Source organism: Capsella rubella, unplaced genomic scaffold (assembly GCF_000375325.1).
Source record: "Capsella rubella cultivar Monte Gargano unplaced genomic scaffold, Caprub1_0 scaffold_8, whole genome shotgun sequence".
Lineage (NCBI taxonomy): Eukaryota > Viridiplantae > Streptophyta > Magnoliopsida > Brassicales > Brassicaceae > Capsella > Capsella rubella.
This window is the reverse complement of record NW_006238916.1, coordinates 8,157,259-8,175,836: the sequence shown is the minus strand read 5'-3', so window position 1 is coordinate 8,175,836 and position 18,578 is coordinate 8,157,259. Positions and strand designations below refer to the sequence as shown.

The 18,578-nt window shown below is 35.8% G+C and overlaps 3 protein-coding genes across 3 annotated transcripts; 2 read left to right on the top strand and 1 right to left on the bottom strand.

The window, feature by feature from the left end:
• Nucleotides 1–4,634: 4,634 nt before the first annotated feature.
• On the top strand, nucleotides 4,635–5,720 carry LOC17876569 (B-box zinc finger protein 22). The gene is made up of 2 exons (XM_006279436.2): nucleotides 4,635–5,255; nucleotides 5,354–5,720. Exons 1-2 carry the CDS (start codon nucleotides 4,749–4,751, stop codon nucleotides 5,498–5,500), a joined length of 654 nt encoding a protein of 217 aa, XP_006279498.1. The 5' UTR covers nucleotides 4,635–4,748; the 3' UTR covers nucleotides 5,501–5,720.
• Nucleotides 5,721–6,977: 1,257 nt separating this feature from the next.
• Nucleotides 6,978–9,107, bottom strand: LOC17877046 (universal stress protein PHOS32). Its single transcript, XM_006280944.2, has 3 exons — nucleotides 8,299–9,107; nucleotides 7,288–7,342; nucleotides 6,978–7,195 (listed from the first exon to the last, which is right to left on the bottom strand). Exons 1-2 carry the CDS (start codon nucleotides 9,014–9,016, stop codon nucleotides 7,335–7,337), a joined length of 726 nt encoding a protein of 241 aa, XP_006281006.1. The 5' UTR covers nucleotides 9,017–9,107; the 3' UTR covers nucleotides 6,978–7,195; nucleotides 7,288–7,334.
• A 199-nt stretch (nucleotides 9,108–9,306) lies between these two features.
• On the top strand, nucleotides 9,307–17,562 carry LOC17874769 (trafficking protein particle complex II-specific subunit 130 homolog). Its single transcript, XM_006279839.2, has 21 exons — nucleotides 9,307–9,768; nucleotides 10,134–10,363; nucleotides 10,582–10,763; nucleotides 11,132–11,315; nucleotides 11,605–11,695; nucleotides 11,972–12,132; nucleotides 12,248–12,337; nucleotides 12,434–12,595; nucleotides 12,857–12,918; nucleotides 13,157–13,247; nucleotides 13,488–13,651; nucleotides 13,812–14,025; nucleotides 14,123–14,668; nucleotides 14,758–14,970; nucleotides 15,108–15,498; nucleotides 15,585–15,675; nucleotides 15,791–15,875; nucleotides 15,988–16,174; nucleotides 16,487–16,788; nucleotides 16,970–17,060; nucleotides 17,164–17,562. Exons 1-21 carry the CDS (start codon nucleotides 9,705–9,707, stop codon nucleotides 17,340–17,342), a joined length of 3,780 nt encoding a protein of 1,259 aa, XP_006279901.1. The 5' UTR covers nucleotides 9,307–9,704; the 3' UTR covers nucleotides 17,343–17,562.
• The last annotated feature ends 1,016 nt before the right edge of the window (nucleotides 17,563–18,578 follow it).

Here is an 18,578-nt window from a genome sequence, read left to right as displayed (position 1 = left end):
TTTTATTTATATATAAAGGAAGAGAATTTGGTATTTCCTAGAAGGAACATACATGGAACTTGAAGCCAACTAAGATAAGAAAAGAAAAAAAAAGATCTTTAAAATCTTGGTTTCTTCTTGGAAGCTCACGTAAGGCTATACATGTCTTTTTTTAATATGGATGTGATTGTTCCCACGGGAGGTTGATAGTGTGAATTGTGAAAAGCTTAGAGAAGAAGAAAAATAAAAGTCGTCTGTTTCTTTATATGGAAATAAATAAGTTAGATTTTGAATGTGAAGTTTCTGAGACTTTCTTAGGCAAGTAACTTTAGTTTCCAGTTGATTAAGGAACGTTGTTTTCTGTATAATTGAAACTACACAAATTGAGAAAAAAATTCATTAGGTATATGTCAATAGCAACACTTTTTTACCATTAGAGCATAATGTTAACAAATTTGGTGAGCTACGGTTACAATGCTCACTCAAACTATCGATCACATGGTTAGGACTAGACTCTCAACTAGAAAAGAAATGGACTAATACAAACTTCATTCACTACTGGCTGTGTTAATGGTTTGACTCAAGGACAAGTCTAATCTTTGTCTTTGGTATATTTTTCAACTTTTTGAAATCTTTTTCAGCAAATGAATGCAAAGGTGTTTTGGTTGAATAAGTTATTTTTCTTCTTCGATGTAGTTAGGTGAGGAAAGGTCTCAAAAATAAAACGTTCACGATGTTTGATCGATCATAGTGACTTTTGGGTGCGATAATAAAATTATTAAATCGAGAGGTTTGGTCGCTTATGGGAAGACATTAACCTCTTTTAACATCTTGATTGAAACTTCCTTGTGGTAGACAGAATATTCCACTTGGTCTGCCGGTTCTATTGCATTTGCATGCCTTTGTTTTTTTTTTTTATTATTATTGTGATTACTCTCCTATATATTCCAACCAAATCTCTTCCTCATTGGATGGTTTAATCACTATCGTTATCCATAATCTTAATAATGAAATGGTTTATTACAAAGAACCATTGAATCTTGATTTATTGACTCGGTCAATTCATCAATTCTATTTTTTTATATTAACATCATAGATCAAGATTCATATCAAATAATAAACTTCTTGATCAGATCTTTCGGGATCGGTCGAACATTTATACAATGTATCAAACACTTCACTTGAGTAAATAAAATAACATGACTTGTAATGAAGCATAAACATTCAAAGTCGATATATTATATACGAAATCTGATGAAATTATCAACATATGAAAGTCTTTTATTTTGTTAACTTTACATCTTTATTTTCCTATGATTGACGCAATAATAAAAATTCCTCCAAAGCCTCAAAGATGGGAACCAAACACTCTTGCAAACTCATTGATACGGAGTCGTTTAACTCTCTTATCATTCTCTCATGCTTCTCTGTTTCTTGCGTCACACTCTCTCTCAGAGACAACAACTCCGGTCCAAGCTTTATGTTCGTCGCCGGACCAGAGTCATTTGCCGGAAAAACAACCGCTCTTCCCAAAATCTCCTCCAGTTCTTTCGTCTGCCTTTCCAACTCCTTAGACAATCTTTCTGTTCTCGTCCTCTGTTTTTTCTTCCTCTACTTGCTTAAACCCCAACCCTTGAAACCTCAATCTCATTTCTTCAACAGCACTCAACACTTTAACCTCATCAACATTCTCATTTCTCAATCTCTCTCAACCACTCGCTGCAAATCCTAAATATCTCAAGAGCCTCGGCCTCGGTTTAACAATCGATCTTTCGTGGATTGATTGAGTTGTTGTAATACCTTTAAACGATATCACTAAAAAGGTTAAAACCCTAGTTTGGCAGAAGTACGAGTCGATGAACCCTAATTGAAAAGCAAATTCGATTTATTTTGTAGTAGAGCGAGGCTGAAAAATTCACTTTAGTATATTATATGTAAATAGTGTTTTTATAAATAATTTTCAGAAAAGGAAATTTGTAGCTAAATGGAAAAAAAAAAGAAGAAGAAAAAAGAAAAGTCACCATAAATAAGGAAGATAGAATAATTTAGGTTACATATAGTAATTAAGGTTTGAGTTTTTGAGAGCACGTTATATAATTGAGATTAAAAGCTAATGATGGAATCTGTAATTAAATTTCGTAGATCAACGTGTTTGCCACCAAAGTTTTATACATTTTATCTCCTTGGCACTACAAACTTGATGTTGTATACTTTTATCTTGTAGTGTATATTGTATATTACTATCTAGCCTAACCTATGCGTCTATCTTTACATATCTTTAAGGTTGATATATAGAGTGACGTTTGATGTTAAGTTCTTCCATAACAAGTTAATAAGTAATAACTATCAAACGAAACAGAGCAATTTATTGGATGGTGTTAAATGTTTGTTTTGTGATTCTTGACCGGTTGGGATATATACATTTAGTCCATGAATGGTTTCTGCGATAGTTTTAGCTTTACTTCTCCAAAATTCTATTTTGCAGTCATTCAAGATAAAAAAAAAATTTCTTCTTCCTTTTTTATTTAATTTTATTTATTTTTCCAAAGAAAAATATAATCCATATCAACAAGTTTTCCTAAAAGATAGGAAATCTCCTAGTTTTCGAGTGTTTTAACAACTTTTCAGAAAATAGCAAAAAAAAAAAAATTTTAACAAAAAATTTACACACAAAAAAAACAATTAAAACCCAAAAGTGAAAAACAATTTTAAGAAATAAGAACTATAAATATTGGTGGCCTTAGTTTGATATATTCACCTTGACCAACTAAATTGGAACAACTCACTTGGCGAATCACAAATCCAAAACATCTGTGATTTTGTATTTTCATTTTGGAATCTATGTTTGAAAGAAAACCAATCGTATAGAAAGAAAAAAATATATAATTAATAGAAAATATATGACTAATTACTTAGAGAACTTCGGTTAAGAAACCTAAAAACATATCATCATTTTTTGGTCATCAACTTATCATAATTGGTTGATCACTCATATATATTTTAGCTTTACCTTGACGAGAAAAGACATGTACGTATGTAGATCAGTAAATCTTAAAAAGAAAACTTGAAAAAGAAACAAGGAAAATAAGGAGTAAATTCGTGAGATATATGTAATATGTGTATGGAAATGGAAGTCGAGGCTTCTTCTGAGTTGTTCAAAATTTGTCATCCACACACATTTAAAAGTTATAAAAAAAGAAGCAAAACCCTATACACTGTAATTGCCTCCACTCATCATCTCCTTTAATTTATAAGGCATGTGGCTATCAAATGAAGACATCTCGTGTTCGTTTGATTCTTCACAATTCACACTTCACCCTTTACACCACTAATCTTCGCCACGTAAATATTATTGCTCAAGCATGTTACGTTGGTCCGACTTTACGTTTACCTTTTTTTTATTGTTTCTTCTTATACATATATACAGGATATACTTTACGTATTATTTGGTCTTCATAATGACTAGTTAAACATCTATCTTTCTATAATCTTGGCCATGATTTCGTGATAATTAAGACGTTTATTTCGAACATATATAGTGTGTGGTACACCGGTCCACAAACTCAAATCCGACTCCGAAAGTGCTAAAATATTTTTGATTTCTTATAAAATAATACAAAGTTTAATCACTAATGGGAAATTAACGCCTGCCTTTATTTTGTTTTTATTGGTGGGGGGTTTCAATATTTTCTCAATTATACATCTTTCTTTTTAGCAAATTAATTTTGTTTTAGAGAGAAAAAAAAGACAATTAATACGGGTAAATGGAAAAACTAAGGAACGATAAGATTGGTTGATTATCAGAACCATATGAATTTAATATCGCCAGCAAACACGTTAATAATTCATGGACGACGACGACGACGACACCAAAATATCCAAAGTCGCTTATTAAAATAATCTATAAATATTTTCAAAAATAGCTTGATCTAAAAAAAAAAACCTTATTCACACAAAAATGCTTGGACCAAGACGAGTGAGGAATATATTGTTTAAAAAAAAAAAAAAAGAGGTCCAGATTAGAGACGTGTATTGTGATTTGTGAGGTGAAGACAAATCCCAGGTGGCTGGGTGGGGATCACGTGGTCTCTAAACTCTCTTTCTCTCTCTCTACTACAGAACCCGATTCGTCCACGTCGGATAACTCAGAATCTTCCTCTTCCTCTTTACGAGGCTGATATCTCTCCACGTCATCACCTAAAAATCTTCCCTTCCCCCATAAATATCTCTCTTCTTCTTTTTTTTTTCTTTCTGTTAAAACACCAAACGAATCATATGTCGAAACGTAAGAGGAGAGCTTTTTGTCCCACACAATTACGTGGTTTCGTTTCAGGACCAAGTAAAATAAAAACAATATACAAAAATTATTATTTTCTCCTAAATTTAAGAATCGGAGAATAATACTCAGCCGCAGAAACCTCTTAAAAAATTAATTAAACAGAAAAATAATACAATTAATTAATTCTACCAACCATAAAAAAAATTTAAAAAAGTTTGAACAAATCCTTAATCTTTACATTTTTATTAAAAACGCGAAAAATCGTTTTTTAGTGAGTGAAAAGACTAAATTGCCCTTAAAAAGAATTAAATCACACAAAACTCGCCACGAAATTCTCGATTATTTTGTTTTGCTTTCTCCCTTATTAGTTTGTGTCCGCAGAAGAGAAACGAGAGAAGACAGATAGAGAAAGAGAGAGAGAAGCAAAGACCTTTTTATAAAGAAATCCCAAAGAACACTAGTTTTTGTATCTGTAGAGAGGTGTGGTGTAATGGGGAAGAAGAAGTGTGAGTTATGTAATGGTGTAGCGAGAATGTATTGTGAATCAGATGACGCGAGTTTGTGTTGGGATTGCGACGGTAAGGTTCACGGAGCTAATTTCTTGGTGGCTAAACACACGCGCTGCCTTCTCTGTAGCGCGTGTCAGTCTCTCACGCCTTGGAAAGCCTCTGGTCTTCGTCTCCGCCCCACTGTTTCTATCTGCGAGTCTTGTTGTTTGTCTCGCAAGAAGAAGAAGCGCTCCGTCGTCGCAGGGAACCAAGAAGAGATCGTTGGTTGTTGCGACGATGGTGGTGGTGCTGAGTCTTATGATGAAGAAAGCGATGAGGAGGAAGAAGAAGAAGAAGAAGAAGAAGAAGAAGCGGAGAATCAGGTTGTGCCGGCGACGGTAGCGCAAGAAGCTCCGGTGGTGAGTTCGTCGTCTTCGGTTAGTACCGGCGAAGTAGATCTGGTGGTGAAAAGGACGCGACGTGATCTAGATCTGAACTGTTCTTACGAGGTATGAATCTTTTTAGTATCAAACGATCTTGTGTTATTTTTTGTTGTTGTGAAGTTGGTGAAACTTAAACTGTTCATTTATGTGTTTGAAAAATGCAGGAGGAGAACGAGTCAAGACCATTGAAAAGATTATCGAAAGACGATGATGATGAAGATGAAGCTTCGTCTAAATCAACAACGGTTGTGATGATGATGAACTCGGTTTTGAGATTAGAGGGAGGGAAAAGGAACAAATCGAACTGTTGAATGAGATGATTAGTTTTTTTATTATTATTAACCCCTCACCACCGTTCATGTTACTAACAATTACTTGTTTTAGTGAGTTGAGTTAGTAGTTTTTTAAAAAATCATTCGTTTTGAAGCTTGTTTTTTTTGGCTGTTATTTTTATTTGTTTTACGTTATAATATATATTCGTATGTGAAGTTTTAGAATTACAAGAATGAAAAATTGTGATTTGCGGGATCATTATGGGAAACGAGTCAGGTAAATGACTAATGAGAATGAAGCATTCAGTATAAAGAGGACTACTACCAACCACAAACAAAATTCAATAATTATGTTTACACAAACGTATCAAGGGGTCGTTAGTTTTGTAATAAGTAACTGCGACCACAAAAATAGAAGGAGAAGATATTTTATTTCATCAAGTCCTCTCGCTGTCTCTCAAATAAAACAGTGTTTATTAATAGTGTCTTTGTCTATAAAAATTGTGTTTGAGGCTCGAATATAAAAAAGCATCACGATGCTTTCATATGATCCAAGTGTTGTCCGATGTATTCTACTATAAAAGAAACATTCAATTCATGGTCGATCAGTTAAGAGAAGTGGACGGTTGCGAGCGTCGGTCTAAACTAAATTAGTTTAATCATTTTAATTAATTAATGTTAGATCATGTGGTTCTCATTGCATATGCATCTAGCTCATCCAATTCAAAGAATGAAGCCGGCTTCAAATAGTGTTGCTAGTTGTATATTTCGCAAGACTTTTTCGACTTGGATAATTACTTTATGGTTATGGATATATATGATGACATCTACTCTATAATCTTATCCTATTGAATGAAATCGATCTTTAAGTCAAAAAACTTCAATCTTAGATATTTATCTTAATTCCAACAAGTCAAAACCAAAACCAAAGTCAACTAAATCTTTGTTTACTTTTTCTTTCTTAATAACATTATCTAAAATCTAAACAGACTAAACCGTTCACCCTTCCTCACACAATAGAGAACATAACTAAACTACCATAAGTCACTATTAAAGAAAAAATCGTAACTTTTCCTCTTCTTAAAAGTGGTTCACACAATAATCATACATTCTTCTTCATGTTTAATGCATAAACCATCATTACCGACGCAAAGAGAAATTCATTAGTAGTTGTTATGTTACATGACCATCAACAAAAAGTAAAGATGCTTCTTGAGTTATGTTAAATGATGCTTCTCAGTCTTTTTTTTTTAAGGCTAAAAGAAAAGATAATTTCATTTACCTATGTTATACCTTGCTAATAATGTCTATGTGCCTTAAGGAACCCATCGTATTGGAACTGGTTCAGGGCAAAAGACTGAGAACTCATTTGGCATTTTGAGGTTAAGAGATACACGGGAACATATTGGTGCTAAGCTGATTGGCACCCCAAACCCCGATATTAGTGTCATCTACCAAACAATTTTGTTTTCTTTGGTTGTTCCAATTTTGCTTAATTTCCTTTTGGAGAAATGCATCTTTCAATATTTCAATCCTTAAATTCCAAGAAGTTAAACCAAACCATATATCAACCAAATCTTTATTTGATGTTAACTAAAAATCTAAACAGACCCAACATTCAACCTCACACAATAGAGACAAAGAGAAATTCATCGACATCGTGACTAAAAGATAGACCACACACTCAAACACTCCACCGAACATTCCGCAAACACCCCTACTTGATTCGTGTACCTTTTCAATTCCAAACACATGAAAGAAGAATAATCAAGATAAATGTTGACAGTATAAGCTTGCAGAGATCGTTGATGTGAGTTTTATATTACCTAGACGATGCAAAGAGGGTGAAAACCTGACGAGATCCCAAGAAGCATCACTCATCTGTGGTAGAAAAACACAGGAACAAAAAAGGAATAAGACATTGTCGTTTGGTCAGATCATAGATATATTTACTGGAATAACCCTTTATTCATTCATAAAACACATTTCCATGTCCTAAGATACACAAGGCAGATTATATGTTACTAGTCGTGATACAGTATGGTGAAGATAACAAATGTAACCTTCAGACTATAGCCTTTTTTTTCTTATCAGTCTACATTCAGATTCTTTGTACAAATTCACTAGGGTAGCTCCACTCTTGTAACATATACCAAATGTTCTAGAACTAACACCAGTGATTGTCTTACTAGAGAAGCAATCTACTGAACTCAGCAAGTTTTCATCAGAAATTGTATATCAGAAATGTAAGAAGGTAAAATACATCACAATTAGATTTGATATCTAATCAGATAAACTTTTTTTTTTTGTATATTTACGCAACCAGATTCTTTCTACGAGTCCCTGCTTTTCTAGTTTTTTTTTCTCTGTAAACATCCCCGTTATAATAATATTTCCTGGTCTGATCAGAGCAAAACAACAACAAAAACTTCTACCCACATTAAAGGTTCCTTTCAGAAATATGAGCAGCATTCAAGATTTACATATATCATATCTCAGCATTAGCAGAACAACATCACTATTTGATTTTCAGCAAGTATATAATTCAGAAATATGAGAAGCCTTTAAGATTAGAAATAGCAGCTTAGAAGACATGATTATTACTTTACATGATAGTTTCTACAACTCAGCTATAAAAGGATCAAACTTTCCTGTTTTACCACATATGGCAATCTCACAGACTCTCACAACATATTCAGGTGATCACAAAATTCACAAAACACTCACTACTGAATCTAAATCTAACATATCAACGGAAACTTCCATGAAAACAAACTACGAAAGCATCTAATTAATCACTGAAACACAATACAGAGAGAGATTTATTGATCCCTGACCTTTGATGTGTTCATGATGAGCAGAAGCAGCAACAACATCTTCATCATCATCTCCACCAGACTTGACAGTAACAACAGGCACAGGTCCATCACGATCATCAGGATATCTCACCACAACAACGGGGCAAACACAGTGGTGAACACAGTAATCACTAACGGATCCAAGCTTCCCATCACTTCCTCTTTTCTCAGCACCAAAACCTCTACTTCCCATAATGACAGCACTAAGACCAAGCCTCTCAATCTCAAGACATAGTCTCTCCCTCATATCATGATCTTTCACTATATGGATCTTATGCGGAAACCCTAATTCCTTCAACGGCTTCGCTAGATCCGCAACTTTGGATGAAGTAAAAGCATCAAAATCCTCTTGGCTAGGCTGCGATCCCTGAGAGTTTGGATCTTCAACAGAAGGTTGAGTTTTGAGAGGGAGAGGACCCCAATCAGCACCGAAGAGGACGGAGGTTGGAGAAACGTGGAGAAGAACAACGGCGTCTCCGGGACGGATGTAGTGATCCACAGCCCAACGAACGGCCAAAGAACTTTCTTCAGAGAGATCAACGGCGACTCCGATTTTTCGACGAGCTCCGGCGGTTGGAGTTGGAGTTGCGGCGGAGGAGGGAGTGGAAGAGGAGTGGTGATGGTGAGAGTGACGTGGTGAAGGAGGGTGATGGATCTTGATGTTGGGAAGCTGAGGATGATCGGAATCTGGATTCATGATTATTTTCTACTAGATGCTGTTTTTGTTCTTCGCCGGGAAATGAAGAAACAATTGAGAGAGTCAGGAGAGGTTTCTCTTTAACGGAGAAGAAGCGTGTTTTCTCGAATTCACTTTTTTTTTTTTTTATTACTTAAAATAAAAATAAATAAATAGATAATTAGACTGCACTGCACGCCGTTATTTATACCCAAAAACCACAACCAATCCAAAACAAATGAAGTTTAATAGCCGGAGTGATCTAACGGTCAAGATTAAATCTGAGCGCCACAGTTGAACCAACCAAACGATTCGCTAAATCTCCGGCGTCGGTAATTTCCCCCACTTCCTTCTTCTTCCTGCAGCTTGAAGACGGAAACCTCACTCAAATTCTGATCTCGCCGTATTTATCGATCGAGGTCTCGTATGTTCCGTCTTAGATCAGTGACTGAGATTTAAATAGTTCACATTTAATACATCGGAGCAGCTAAGATCCAAATCCCGTCGCATCCTTTTCACCACCAGATCTCCGTCGCCGGCACTAACCGAAGACGAAGAACTCACCACCGGAAGTCTTGTCCCGCCGGCATAACCTGATTCTCTGCTTTCTGTTCTTCATATTTTTCCTCCTCCTCCTCATCATCATAAGACTCGGCACCATCGTCTGCAGCTTGAAGTCTCGTATGTTCCGTCTAGATCGGTGACTCAGATGGCTAACTACTTGGCTCAGTTCCAAACGATTAAGAATTCCTGCGATCGTCTCGTTGCCGCCGGTGATATTCTATACGTTTACTTCATTCGATTAGGATCTTACTTCTCTCTTTTCGTTCTTTCATTTATTTTACCACATTTTGCGATGTCTTAGTTAGATATTAGTGGAAAATTTCTCAATGTAGTTAACGGATCAAATCAGGTGATATGAATCTGTTGATTGGTCATGAATGAAGCTAAAAGTGCTTAGAAATGAGCATCCCTTCCTGAATTTCTCTGTAATCGGAAAAAGTGCTTAGAGGATTTCTTTTGTTTCGGACGTTTAGCTCTACTTTTTCGTTAGTATTAAGATGGCTTCTCTTTCTTTGCTCCCTTCGCCAGTGATCTTACTCGTTCTAATAGTATCTGCTTGCATTTTCTTTTACAGTGGAAGATGTGTCTGATCTGTGGCCTACAGTCAAAGGTTTATTTGAAGAACATCAGCCATTGAAAAGAGCATTCTTGACAAACAAGACTCGAAATCCGGTTTTTGTTGAGAACTTGCCGGTTGAATTCATATTAACTACAGACGCGAGACTTCGTAGTCGATTCCCACAGGAGCAATATTTGTTCTGGTTTCGAGAACCATATGCAACTATAGTTCTTGTGACTTGTGAGGTACTTTTCTTGTTGATATCTCGTTTCTCTGTGTCATTCTTGAAAGTGGAGAGTAGTCACTTTTCAAAAAATGGCAAAGATGATGTGCTTGATGATATGCATTCTTATTTTCCTTTGCTATAAGATCAAGAACCTATGTCTAGATAGTAGGTACCGTTTGTATTGCTTCAACAATTTTTGTTCTTCTAGCTTTTCTGAGTATACCTTTGACCTTGCAGGATCTTGATGAGTTTAAAAACATTCTCAAACCACGTCTGAAATTAATTGTTCAGAATGATGAGAGGGAATGGTTTATTGTATTTGTATCTAAAGCTCATCCAAGTAATGATCAAGCAACTAAATCTGTCAAGAAAGTATATGCAAAGCTTGAAGTTGAGTTCAGTTCAAAAAAGAGAGAAAGGTAAGCAATGCAAATTGGACTGAGTTTTATGTTTTTTGCTTCGATACAAGTAGGCAAGAACAAAAAAAAACAGCTTGCCAGATTCCTGATGACACTTGATTGCTCCTACTATTGTTCTAATAATAATAGATTAGGTTAAATAGTTGCACGACTGCAATTATTCTATTTTTGCTAGATGCATACACTAAAGTTACTAAACCCATATAGCAGTAATCACTCATTTAAAGGAAGTTATCTGTAAGTTATTTACTTTACGAAAATTCATATGGGATAAAAGCTATAACACCTTTTTGTTTACATTGTCTGTTCTAGTTAATTTATGCATGCTATACATAGTCTTCGTATGATAATTTTGAAATGCCTTTAAGGTGCTGTAAGCTGGATGTACATGGCCCTGACGGAACTTTTTGGGAGGATCTGGAATTAAAGATTACCGAGTGCATCAGGAATACCTTGGATAGGCGCGCACAATTCTACGAAGATGAGATACGCAAGCTCAGTGAGCAGCGGTTTATGCCAATATGGAACTTTTGTAACTTTTTCATCTTGAAGGTTAGCTCTCATTTCAAAAAAGAAATATAATTAAAAGGAAAGTGAAATGTGGTTTCTATGTAGATGAGTAATATGGTTTAAAATTCTGTTTTTTATTTTTTTTTGTAATTAGATTTATACTGTTTTAATTAAGTCCCTGATGGAAATTTATGTGCCCCTTTTTTTGCTTCCATAGAAGTAAGAAGAATTCCAATCTGTTAAACTTAGAAATCACCTTTGGTCCTTACAGTCACATTTGATGAAACTTCTCTCATTTTCTTAAAGGTCATAATGTTCTATGCTATCTCAGGAAAGTTTGGCTTTCATATTTGAGATGGCTCATCTTCATGAAGATGCATTACGTGAATATGATGAACTAGAGCTCTGCTATTTGGAAACAGGTTTGTTCCCTACTTCTGTACCTTTCTCTTCCAGACCCGTGGCAATAAAAAAATCCATATTTTTGTCTATTTGGTATATTTATTACTATTTTGCATTTGTTAATTTAGTAACAGGAATATAGATTATATGTAGTTTTATATTCTTAGGTTTTGACAAACCTGACATCTATCTTTATCTTTTTAAGCATTTGGGATCAGTAGTCATCCAACAAACTGATTTCCTCTTCCAAGATTTTTCCTTAACAAATAATCCATCATGCATTACCTTCAATGCAGTTAATATGCCTGGGAAACAGAGGGATTTTGGAGGATTCGACAGTGAAGATGACCAAGCTGCACTGCTGAAACCAGGAAGCAAACCATTGACACAGATTGTGCAAGATGATTCTTTTAGAGAATTCGAGTTTAGACAGTATCTCTTTGCCTGTCAGTCTAGGGTTGGTGCACACAAGAGCCATCATATTGATCAGAGTGTCCTTTTTTCTGCTTTCACAATTGTAGATTTACTTTAACAACTTTTTCATTAGCTTACCCCTTTGTGGTTCTTTGCAGCTGTTGTTCAAATTGAATCGTCCCTTTGAAGTTGCTTCCAGGGGATATTCTTTTATTATTAGTTTTGCGAAGGCCTTAACCCTCCATGAGGTAGCCTATACTGTTACTAAAGAAATGCTTCTTATCATACTTCTGATTTGTTGATTTGACTGACCTTATTTTCTCTATTTTTGTGTACTTTTGTAGAGTATACTGCCCTTCTGTATGCGCGAAGTTTGGGTAATTACTGCATGTTTAGCGTTGATTGAAGCAACTGCTTCTCATCACCATGATGGAGTTGTTGCACCTGATATCGAGAAGGAATTCTACCGTCTTCAGGGTGATCTCTATTCGCTTTCACGGGTTAAGGTAGAAATCTGCTTGCTTTCAAAATTTGTACAATGAATAAACCCCTGTTTCTCTTCCCATTCGCTGACATCCTCTTTCAATTTCTGACTGGAATTTTAATAAAATTCTCTGTTGAATATTTTCTTTTGAGGTGATATTGCATTTGTCTTTGTCATAGTTTACTAATTGTCTTATGTGATGTCATACTAGTTGCATATAAATTTAATATGAAAATAATTTCCAGTGCTGATACCCATTGAAATGCCTTTATGATCATGACAGTTCATGAGACTGGGATATCTGATAGGATATGGAACAGACATAGAAAAGAGTCCACTGAACAGGTACGGGTCTATTTTTGTTATAGTATGTGTATTTTTTACATGTTAAATAGATGTGTTAATTCTCCAGTGACTTCCCGTTGATAAAGGGTTACCCAGTTAGTGAGGGAAGTATATGTCTCACTTAAAAAAACAGAGCATTTCCTTGTTTGCTCAAAAAAACGTGTCGGTTTTTCTCTCTCTCTCTGGGATTAGGCTGCTGATGATGTTTAGTAGTAACACCAACACATTTTATGGGCAGTGCTTGTCTCAGTATGCTGCCTTGGCCAAAACCGGCAGTCTGGCCATCTCTTCCACAAGATGCTTCCTCTGAGGTGCTTGAAAAAGAAAAGGTATAATCTACATATGCTGCAGTGAATGTGTTATCTATTTGGAAACTTTCTTATTTTAGCCAATCATGCTTTTGATTCGAGCTAAGAGTTAACTGTACTTACATGACCTCTTGTGGACACTGACATAATGTTTTTTACAAGAGTATTGTTTATAAATGTAGTATATGTGAGATCTAGGTCTATGGAACTATGTTTACCATCTGTTTTTTTAAGAATACTTATCTCCTTGTTTTGGTACAGACTATTCTTCAAGCAACTTTAAGGACCAAGCACTTTGGTATTCAACAGAAAGCATTACCTCTTGAACCATCTGTACTTCTACGTGTGGCTAACAGAAGAAGGGCTTCTCTTTCTACCGGAAATATTCCTGAAATATTTGATGGGCGTCCAAGTTTTAACGAAGGGTAATGAACTTTATAAAATTCTGATCTTTCTTTATCCCTTCTTATTTCAAGTGTGTTAGCACTCAATCTCATATGTCTTCGAAGTTCCAGGAAGAATTGCAAATCATCAGCTTCTGTTATTCTTTGAGGAACTAAAATGATATGTTTATAATTCTGACAGATCAGGTTTAGAAGCGTCTCCGAGAACACCTTCATCACTTAAAGTACAAGCAGCTCCCATGTCAAGAACGAATTCTTCACCTGGAAATTTTGAGAGTCCGCTAGATAGGCCTATGAGGCTTGCTGAAATTTTTGTTGCAGCTGAGCACGCTCTGCGACTTACCATTTCAGATCATGAATTGTTGAAGACATTGTCATCTATTCAGGATTTCGAGGTAGAATGCTAATACCATTAACATAAGGACAGTGAAACTTCTGATTTTTATGCTGCTCTTTCTTCTAGTGTCTCATGTATATATTTTGCTGTGGCAGAATAAATATCTCAACCTAACTAAAGGTGCTGCCGAAAACTATCACCGTTCTTGGTGGAAGAGACATGGAGTTGTTCTTGATGGGGAAATTGCAGCTGTCTGCTTCAAGCACGGAAAATATGATTTGGCTGCAAACTCTTATGAAAAAGTTTGTGCCCTCTATGCGGGTGAAGGATGGCAAGATTTACTGGCAGAAGTCTTGCCTAATTTAGCTGAGTGTCAAAAGATTCTTAATGATCAAGCTGGGTACATGTCATCTTGTGTTAGACTACTTTCGTTGGATAAAGGTTTATTCTCGTCCAAGGAGCGGCAAGCTTTTCAGTCCGAGGTTCTTACTCTTGCTCACAGTGAAATGAAGAACCCAGTTCCCTTAGATGTGTCATCGTTGATCACATTTTCTGGAAACGCGGGTCCTCCACTTCAGTTGTGTGATGGAGACCCTGGGAATCTATCTGTTACTGTGTGGAGTGGCTTTCCTGATGATATCACCCTTGATTCGCTTAGTCTTACCTTGGTAGCCACCAACAACACTGACGAAGGCGGCCAGGTTTGCCTCCATTAGCCATGAATTTTCTCGTTCTTTACCTTTTTCAAATTTCTCATTCTTAAGAACTTTGTATATGGACTGGGTTTCAGGCTTTAAAGAGTTCCGCTGCAACTGTACTAAAGCCCGGACGTAATACTATCACTTTTGCTTTGCCTCCACAAAAACCCGGTTCCTATGTCTTGGGAGTAGTTACTGGCCAGATTGGGCGCTTGAGATTCAGGTCTCACAGCTTTTCAAAGGGTGGTCCCGCAGATAGTGATGACTTCATGAGTTATGAAAAGCCTACCAGACCTATCTTGAAGGTGCACGATCTCCCAGTTTAAAAAATACTGATTACTGCTTTTGGAACGATAAAGAATCATTAATTACATGCATGAGTAGTGATACTCTTATGGACACTTGTTTCCTTTGTTGATACGATAGACTTCTTATTCTCTAGGTTTCCAAACCGAGAGCTCTGGTTGATCTTGCTGCAGCTGTATCTTCTGCGCTACTAATAAATGAAGCCCAATGGATTGGTATCATAGTACGTCCTATTGGGTACTCACTTAAAGGCGCCATCTTGCACATTGATACTGGTCCAGGTCTAAAGATTGAAGACTCATATGGCATTGAGATGGAGAGATACATGGACACAGATTGTGATGCTAGCGCATCAAAAGCTGATGTTTTTGTAGAAGATAGTCCTGTCTCTCCAGTACGGGATTCAGAGGTGCTTAATCTTTGCGATGGTAAAATAGTGTTTTCAGATTGGGCAAGCAATGTGAGTTCTATTCTGTGGGTCCCTGTTCGTGCATTGAGTGAGAAGCTTGCTAGAGGGTCATCTTCAGGTTTGCAGCAAAAAATTGATTTTCTGATTATTACATGTTTGTGTCACATCCACTGGCCAATGATCATCTTTCTTATGTGTTAACAGTCAATCCACTGAAACAAGATATGTTAGAGGGAATGAGAACTGTAGCTTTGAAACTTGAGTTTGGGGTTCATCATAACCAGATATTTGAGAGGTATTTCTTCCTTGGTGTGGTAAATCTTGATCATCGTTTATCCGCATCAGAGGTTTAACCCGACTGAAACTGTACTTTTCCTCATTACTTTCTTCTGATTTTGTTTTGTGAGCAGAACCATAGCTGCACATTTTACGGACCCTTTTGATGTGACCACAAGGGTGGCAAACAAATGCAATGATGGCACTTTGGTCTTGCAGGTAGCCAACTTTAGCTCTTTTAAAATTTAGAAGTCTTATCCTTAACCTCTCAGTCCCCTCATTCTTATTCACGTCCACCCGAGATTATTAATGAAGTAATTTCTATCTACAGGTCATGCTACACTCCCTAGTCAAGGCAAACTTAATAGTTCTCGATGCTTGGCTCGATCTTCAAGATGGATTTGTTCATGGACAAAATGATGGAAGACCGACTTCAACATTCTTTCCGCTTGTTGTGTCTCCAGGATCTAGAGCAGCAGTCGTGTTCAATATATGCCTAGACAAGACTATGTCATCAGGTAAATCCTTCTGAAGAACGGTTAATATGACTGAGATTTTTACTTTATATCTTACTTTTGGTCAAACACACTTCAACTAATAATGCCATTTGCAGCTATTTATGATTTCCATTAAACGTTTCTGTAAGCTTATCTACTTTGCACGGATCTTAGTTTCTGTGAGCCTCCAATCAGGGTGCTTTATATCGAATTATGCAAGTTTTGGGTGATTGCCTTTTATGGGTGGCTATAAGCATACAGTGGGATTTGCATATGAAAACAGAGGAATGTTATCAATTTTAACTGCAAACTAACTAGTTGTTTGTACGACAGAAGGGAAAGATGTGCAGCTACCAGAGAGCATTCTGAATATCAAATATGGAATCCATGGGGATAGAGCAGCTGGAGCACACAAGCCAGTGGATGCAGATCACTCTGGAACTGATACGGAAGGGAGAGATTTGGTGTTCAAGAGTGCCATTGTTTTGCAACGTCCAGTGCTTGATCCTTGCCTCACAGTTGGATTCCTCCCACTTTCTTCTGATGGTCTTAGGGTCGGAAAACTTATCACCATGCAGTGGAGAGTGGAAAGGCTTAAAGATCTCAAAGAAAATGAAGCTGTAGAACAACAACATGTAAGTGACTGTTGATATAGCTTCCTACTTAAACAATAAATTACTTTTTGCGCAAGTGTTCTGATTGCAACCATCATCAATTACTATCAGTTGGTAAACCAGACTTTCCCTTTGGATCATTAGCTCTTTTTCTTTAAAATATTGAAATGTTCATCAACTGTTCTTGTTTTATTTACACAAGGATGAGGTGTTGTATGAAGTCAATGCAAATTCGGAGAATTGGATGATCGCTGGTAGGAAAAGAGGCCATGTCTCTCTCTCAGAGGAGCAAGGTAAGTAATATTTTTCTTCTTCTTACTTTTATTAGTGCAAGAAACCCTTTGCATCAACTTGATGATATGTTCTTTCTTTTGTTGTCTGGTAACAAAATTACAGGTTCAAGAGTAGTAATCTCGATACTGTGTGTCCCGTTAGTTGCGGGTTATGTCCGTCCTCCTCAACTCGGGTTGCCAAACGTAGAAGAAGCAAATGTAAGCAGCAATCCACCGGGTCCTCACTTGGTTTGCGTCTTGCCTCCACTTCTAAGTTCTTCCTACTGCATCCCTGTCAAGTAAATTAACAGAAGCTCTCTCTTTTATAGTTTTTTTTTAAGAAAACATTGTTTCTATGTAATTTTATTGGTTTGCAATTATAGAAATATCAGAGAATTTAGTTTAAACCGTGTAGAACACTGCATGCGGAATACTGAGTTTTGCTTATATTTGGATCAACAAGGCGTTTGTTTATTAAAATATTCCGGCATCCATGTACCGTATAAGGTTTTTTTTTTCTTGTCTTGTGCTGTTTTAATTCTCAATGTTTCTATGCAAGGCTTATTCACATACTAGCAATTACAGAAGATATTATACTATTAAGATATTAGATATATACAAAACATTTGAAGTTTTGAACCTTCCTAAGAACATAAAATCTCTTCTGAAAATAAAAGCGACGTCAAATTCAAGAACTAGAAGTAAAGAGTGAAGCAATGAGCGATACAAAAACTAAACGAGATAAAGCATAAGTAACACAAAACAGAACAGAAACAGAGGAAACTTCATACACTAAACTAAGATTATAAGTTAGAAGGAAGAAAAAAAAAATACTGATTCAAATTAAGACCATTAATAATACGCTTTAAGTTGAGAACTTGATACTCAAAGTTGGCATTTTGATATAAAAAAATGTTTATTTCCTCTGTTTATAAACGAACTAAAGTGACACATTTAACTAAACTAATCAAAAGTAAAATAGAATAATATAGATAAACGAAAAGAATAGAATAGTTTTAAATAGAACCAATGTCAAACACGACCGGTTGGGTAATTATGTAGGAAGGATCTAAAACAATACTATTACACGTTTAAATAAATAGTAGTTCTAATTTTGAAGGATCTACGAAGACATTGTTAAATAGGGCCAGGTTACTACTAAGTACATCGTATTAGCAGGAATATCTAATCTATAGTTTATTAATAAATTAGTTGAATACGAACAAATAAAAATACACAGTGACAGTGACAGTGACACTACTATTATTGTACTAACTAAATTAAAGTAACTATCACTTCGTTTTCAAGCAAACAAAAAAAGAAGGCTTCCACATAATCACCTGTCTGTATATTTGGTATAGCTATATATAGTGCATTAATATCCCAACCTAATTTTCTAAGCTAGCTTCCATCAACATTCAAATCGTATTCCATACATATATATATTTTCATAGAATAAGCCAATACCAATTTCTTATGTGTATTTCAATATGACGGTATAAGACCAATTTAATATATAGTTTTTCAATATGACGCTGT

Excerpts from the sequence above, each read along its gene's own strand:
- LOC17876569 (XM_006279436.2), top strand. The coding sequence starts at position 4,749 with ATGGGGAAGAAGAAGTGTGAGTTATGTAATGGTGTAGCGAGAATGTAT. Across the intron at positions 5,256-5,353 it reads ATCTGAACTGTTCTTACGAG|GAGGAGAACGAGTCAAGACC; the intron begins GTATGAATCTTT and ends TGAAAAATGCAG.
- LOC17874769 (XM_006279839.2), top strand. The coding sequence starts at position 9,705 with ATGGCTAACTACTTGGCTCAGTTCCAAACGATTAAGAATTCCTGCGAT. Across the intron at positions 10,764-11,131 it reads AGTTCAAAAAAGAGAGAAAG|GTGCTGTAAGCTGGATGTAC; the intron begins GTAAGCAATGCA and ends AATGCCTTTAAG. Across the intron at positions 12,596-12,856 it reads ATTCGCTTTCACGGGTTAAG|TTCATGAGACTGGGATATCT; the intron begins GTAGAAATCTGC and ends TGATCATGACAG.
- LOC17877046 (XM_006280944.2), bottom strand. The coding sequence starts at position 9,016 with ATGAATCCAGATTCCGATCATCCTCAGCTTCCCAACATCAAGATCCAT.